General features: G+C 49.7%; 1 protein-coding gene across 1 annotated transcript in view; it reads left to right on the top strand.

The window, feature by feature from the left end:
- The first annotated feature begins 4,823 nt into the window (after positions 1 to 4,823).
- The window catches only part of LOC122546881 (plectin-like), a 12,881-nt gene continuing 11,238 nt past the window's right edge, over positions 4,824 to 6,466 (top strand). Inside the window, exon 1 of the mRNA XM_043685500.1 lies at positions 4,824 to 6,460. Coding sequence (XP_043541435.1) covers positions 4,839 to 6,460 — 1,622 coding nt within the window. The 5' untranslated portion in view covers positions 4,824 to 4,838. The remainder of the gene's footprint in view (positions 6,461 to 6,466) is intronic.

Below are 6,466 nucleotides of genomic sequence, written 5' to 3'. Positions count from 1 at the left end.
TATTGTGTCCAGTTCTGGTCGCCCTACAATAGGAAAGATACAGAGGCTTTGGAGAGGGTGCAAAAAAGGTTTACATGGATGCTGCCTGGACTGGAGGGCTTGCCTTATGAAGAAAGGTTGAATAGGCTCGGACTTTTCTCTCTGGCACAACATCGTGGGCCAAAGGGCCTGTTCTGTGCTGTACTTTTCTATGTTCTATGTTCTAATGTTCAATTGGGTTCTGACTGAGCCACTCGGTTCCTGCTCTTGTTACAACATAGGTTCAGCTCTTTTGTCCATGTTTGAATCAAAGTAAGGGTGACTGTCTTTTACATAAAGCTAGTGTATGTCAGGGGTGGCATCAAGGAACACTTGCAAAATCAAAGTCAATGGGAATTGGGAGAAAACTTTGCATTGGCTGGAGTCATACCTACCACAGTGACATATAGTTGTGGTTTCTGGAGGTCAATCCCTTGACATCGCTACAGGAATTTCTCAGGTTAGTGGACTAGGCTCAATCAACCCCAGATGCTTCATCAATGACCTTCCCCCCATGATAAGGTCACTAATGATGGCATGATTTTCAGCACATAGTATGACTTTGCAGATACTGAAGCAAATGCCAGACAATGACCATACTTGACAAGAGAGAGTCTACCCCTCACTATTTGACACTCAATGGTATTACCATCATTGGGTCCCCCATTATGAACACCCTGAGGGCTACCATTGACCAGAAATTGAACTGAACAAGCCATACAAATACTGTGACTGCAAGAACAGGTCTGATGCTGGGAATTGTGCAATGAGCTACTCCTGACTCAGCATTCAACAACTGTCTACAAACACAGTCAGAAATACAAGGGAATATTGTTTGGCTGAGTGCAGCTCCAACAATACTCAAGAAGTTTGACATCAACCAGAACAAAGCAGACTACTCCCTCTAGTGTGAATCCACCTACAAATGTTCTTGCAGTTACTCACCAAAGCTCCTTTGATAGGACCTTCCAAGCCAGTGAGCTCTACCAATCAGTGCATGGGAATACTAGCATCCACACGCCTTGGGGAGCCCCGAGGGCCAGGGCCGCCTTGGGGAGCCCCGAGGGTCAGGGCCGCCATGGGGAGCCCCGAGGGCCAGGGGCGCCTTGCGGAGCCCCGAGGGTCAGGGGCGCCTTGGGGAGCCCCGAGGGCCAGGGCCGCCTTGGGGAGCCCCGAGGGTCAGGGGCGCCTTGGGGAGCCCCGAGGGTCAGGGGCGCCTTGGGGAGCCCCGAGGGTCAGGGCCGCCTTGGGGAGCCCCGAGGGCCATGGCCGCCTTGGGGAGCCCCGAGGGTCAGGGCCGCCATGGGGAGCCCCGAGGGCCAGGGCCGCCTTGGGGAGCCCCGAGGGCCAGGGCCGCCTTGGGGAGCCCCGAGGGTTAGGGGCGCCATGGGGAGCCCCGAGGGCCAGGGGCGCCTTAGGGAGCCCCGAGGGCCAGGGGCGCCATGGGGAGCCCCGAGAGTCAGGGGCGCCATGGGGAGCCCCGAGGGCCAGGGGCGCCTTGGGGAGCCCCGAGGGCCCGGGGCGCCATGGGGAGCCCCGAGGGCCAGGGGCGCCATGGGGAGCCCCGAGGGCCAGGGGCGCCTTGGGGAGCCCCGAGGGCCAGGGGCAGGGGCACGCTGCTCTGCATGCACAACTGACCCTTCAGCAATGTCGATGAAGTGGTGAAGGAGGCATATGCATTTATTATCCGAGGCACAGAGTTGAAGAGCAGGGAGGTGATGCTGGAACTGTCTAAAACATTGGTTAGGCCACAGTGAGAATACGGTGTGCAGTTCTGGAATCCACATCATGGGAGGGATGTGCGTGCACAGGAGAGGGTGCTCAGGAGATTTCCCAGGATGTGGCCTGGGCTGGAGAGATTGCCAGACTGGGATTGTTTTCCAGGGAGCAGAGGAGACTGACAGGGGACTTGGTTGCTATGGATAAAATTATGAGGGACATAGGCATGACAGACAGGAGGGAACCTTTCCCTGGGTAGAGGGATCATTGACCGGGGGCGTAGATTGAAGGGAAGAGACGGGAGGTTTCGAGGGGGATGTGAGGAAAAGCCAGAGGGTGGTGGGAATCTGGAATTCTCTCTCTGTAAAAGTGGCAGAGGCAGAAACTGTCAACACATTGAAGAAGTATTTAGCTGTGCACTTGTGATACCAAGGTACACAAGGCCACGGGCTAAGTGCTGGGAAACGGGATTAGAATTGTTGGGTAGCTGTTTATTGACCAGTGCAGACGCAATGGGCCGAAGAGTGTTTTTCTGGGCTAGATCTCTGTTACTGTATGACTAAGTGAGTGGGCAGAACCGTGGCAGACGGAATGTCATGTGGGGAAATGTGAGGCTGTGCACTTTGACAGGAGGAACAGAGGAGCTGGATATGATTGCAATGGAGAAAGACTGCAGCAGCGAGGGATTTGGGAGTCTCGTGTATGAATCACAAAAAGCTAGTCTCCAAGTCACTAACAGGAAAGGCAAGTGGAACGTTGACCTTTATTTCAAAGGGAATGGAGAATAAAATTAAGGACACTTGGCGAAAGCTACACAAGGCTCCAGTCAGACCACAGCTGGAATACTCTGAATACTGAAGGTAAAATGGCCTAGCTTTGCAGACATTCCAGAGAAGGTTCACTCAGCTGATCCAGGCTACAGAGGGATCCTCTTATGAGGAGAGGTTGAGCAGATTGGGTCTGTACTCATTGGAGTTCAGAAGAATGAAAGGTGACTTTATTGAAACACACAAGGTTCTTGGATGAATTGATGGGATCAGGATGAAGAGGTTGTTTCCCCTTGTGAGAGAATCCAGGGCCAGAGGGCACCCTTTTCAGACAGAGTGCCTCATGGATGCCCAGCCTTGAGCTCCTAGATCAGTTTGAAGTCTGACCCATTTAGCACAGTGATGGTGCCACACAGCACACTGGAGGGGATTCTCAATGTGAAGGTGGGACTTTGTCTCCACACGGACTGTGTGGTGGTCACTCTTACCGATAAAGTCATGGACAGATACATCTGCAGCCGGCAGATTGGTAAGGATGAGGTCAAGTATGTTTTTCCCTCGTGTTGGTTCCCTCCCCACCTGCCGCAGACCCATCAGTGATGTCCTTTAGGACCTCACCAGCTCCATCAGTAGTGCTGCTGCTGAGCTACTGTTGCAGGTGGACCTTGGTAGTAGACCCCTTTCAGTGACGTGGGTCTCAGTCTGGGTCTCCCTGAGGTCAGTCTGTCTGTGACCTCAGGCAGCTTGTTCTGCATTGTGAAGATTCCAGTGGAGGTGGAGAGTGGGCTTCCTCAATCCCAAAGCAGGAAATAGACTTTCTCTTAAATTCTCTTTTTCAAAAATGCCTTTCTTTTGTTATTATATTATTGTGGGAGGACTATTATTCTGAACTTTTTATCTCTTTACTTTTCTCATTTTTTACTATGGTCTTGTCCTTTTGAAAGTCTGTAATGCTGGACTTATTTTTTAATTTTTATATTTTTTTCCCTAAGAGCTTGTATTTAAGAATGTTTATCTGGATACCTTTGTGTTTCAGATGGTTCCGTAAATGGTGCCTTCTAGACTTTTCACTGTACTCATGTGTGTACCTGTGACAATAAATTCTAATTCTAATTCTGTGACCTTGCCATCCTCACATCTTCCTCAAAGTGTTGTTCAACATGGAGGATGCCAATTCATCAGCCGAGGGAGGGCGGTATGTGGTGATCAGCAGGAGGTTTCCTTGCCCTTGTTTAACCTGAAACAGTGAGACTTCCTGGGGTCCGGAGTCAATGTTGAGGACTCCCAGGGTAATTCCCTCCCGACTGTATCCCACTGTGGAGCCCTGTCTACTGGGTCTGTCCTGCCGGTGGGACAGGACATATCCAGGGATGGGGATGTGGGGCCTGGGACATTATCTGTCTGTGAGTACGACTGTGTCAGGCTGTTGCTTGGCTAGGCTGTGAGACAGCTCTCCCAGTGTTGGCACTAGCCCCCGGATGTTAGTGAGGGGGACTGTGCACGGTTGTTACAGCTGGTTTTGCCGTTGTCTTTTCCGGTGCTGAGGTCGATGCCAGGTGAACCGTCTGGTTTCATTTCTTTGAGACTTTGTCACGATTGATACAACTGAACGGCTTGCCCGGCCATTTCAGAGGGACAACTGAGAGCCAACCACATTGCTGTAGGTGTAGAGTCACATGTAGGCCAGACCAGGTGAGGATTGGCAGATTTCCTTCCCTGAAGTGCAGAATGAACCAGGTGGGTTTCTGTCAGAATTAACACCATCTTTTGACATTCACTTACCAGCTTCTGCCCTTTGCCATGGTGGAATTTAAAGCAGGTCCCCAGTAACAATAACATTGCACCTTTGTACAGAGAACATAAAACAATACAGCACAGAACAGGCCCTTCGGCCCACGATGTTGTGCGGAACATTTGTCCTAGTTTAAGCACCTATCCATGTACCTATCCAATTGTCGCTTTGTCTCCTCCCTCATAATCCCTCTCTTGATTCCCCACTTTTTTTCTTCATTGATGGTCTCTCATCTCACTCATTACTTCTGTCCCTCATTGCGCTCCTTCTTCATTCCTTATCCCTTGCCTCAGTCTTTACCCCTTACTCTATCCCAACCTTCACTCCAAACCCCCTCCCTCCTTAATCCCTGCCTCACTTATTAAACCTCCTCATTTGTCAGTAATCAGTGAGTAAGGTGGCAGTAATATGTGGGTTATTGTTGTGTTAGGTAATAGGTTAATGGGGACGGGGTTATTGGGTCCAATGTGTGAACAGTCTATATACTGTCTTTGGTCAGAATCGATCATTAACAGTTGGTTTCCTGTACTCAAATCTTACAGATGGAAGCAGGACAGAAGAAGGAAATTGCTGAGACCACTCAGATCCTTCAACAAACCTTCATCAGTGAGAAAGAGCTTCTGCTAAAGAAGGAGAAGATGGTTGAAGAGGAAAAGGAGAGGTTAGAGCGACTTTATGAAGATGAATTGAAGAAATCCCAATCCCTGAAGGACGAGCAAAGTGACCAAATGAAGAAACTGGAGGATGAGAAACACAGGCTTCAGGCCAGTATGGAGGAGGCATTGAGAAAGCAAAAGGAGGCAGAGGATTTGGTTCACGATAAACAAAAGGAATTGCAGGAAATGGAAGAGAAGAGACAGCAGAAAGAGAAGCAGCTGGCTGAGGAGAACCGGATCCTGAGAGAGCAACTGGAAGCTCAGAAAAAGATCAAAGAGATGGCTCCAATTCAACAAGTAACAGTCACTCCAGTGAAAGCCATTTCCAATGGCAGAGACATGGTGGACTCTGCTGCAGAAAGTGAAGACACCAAACTGACGTTTAGTGGCCTTCGTCAGCCAGTGACAGCTGGTCGTCTACAGCAGGCTGGCATCTTGAGCAGGAAACAGTTGGACAAACTGAAGAAAGGTTCGGTAACAGTACAGGAACTGTCCCAAAAAGAAAACCTGAAGACTTATCTGCAGGGCAAGAGCTGCATTGCTGGTCTCATCCTTGAGCCTAGAAATGAGAAACTTAGCATCTATCAGGCAATGAAACAGGGAATATTGAAGCCTACAACAGCCACAAGCCTGCTGGAGGCCCAGGCAGCTTCTGGTTTCATCATTGACCCCATCAAAAACAAGAAGCTGCCAGTCAATGAGGCCATTAAGGAAGCTGTGGTTGGACCAGAACTTCAGGAAAAGCTGCTGTCTGCAGAGAGGGCGGTGACTGGTTACAGGGATCCCTACACGGGAAACACCATCTCCCTGTTCGAAGCAATGAAGAAAGACCTCATCAGTCCAAACCATGCAATCCGTTTACTGCAAGCTCAGATGGCGACTGGTGGCATCATTGACCCTTTGAACAGCCATCGTCTACCCTTGGAGCAGGGCTATAAGCAAGGCATCATTGATGAGAAAATGAGCAAAACACTTCCCAGTGACACTGATGAAACCAAAGGGTATTTTGACCCCAATACCCAAGAGTACCTTACTTATTTCCAACTGATGGACAGGTGTCAAGTGGACCCGGAGACTGGACTCTGTCTGTTACCATTGACAGATGAAGCAGTGACACACATGGAGGGTTATACAACAGAACAAACACGTGACATCTTCAGCACAGCCACAGTGTCTGTCCCATCCGGAAAATACTCTGGTAAAACAGTCACCATCTGGGAATTGATACACTCCGGGTATTTCACTGAGGAACAACGTCGGGACCTTATCCGACAGTACAGATCAGGAAAAGTCACCATCGAAAGCATCATCAAATACATCATTACAATTATTGGTGAGAGTGAAGCTAAAAAACAGCTTCTGTTTGATGGTCTGAGAGACAAGGTTCCTGCCAGTGAGTTACTCGAATCGAAGATCATTGACAAGAAGACATTTGATGGGCTTCAGAAGGGAAAAGCAATACCAGAAGATGTTGGCAAGTTAGATTCAGTGAAGAGGTACCTGCAGGGGTCAGA

The sequence above is a fragment of the Chiloscyllium plagiosum genome, unplaced genomic scaffold (genome assembly GCF_004010195.1).
Source record: "Chiloscyllium plagiosum isolate BGI_BamShark_2017 unplaced genomic scaffold, ASM401019v2 scaf_15029, whole genome shotgun sequence".
NCBI lineage: Eukaryota > Metazoa > Chordata > Chondrichthyes > Orectolobiformes > Hemiscylliidae > Chiloscyllium > Chiloscyllium plagiosum.
This window is presented reverse-complemented; position numbering and strand designations above follow the sequence as displayed.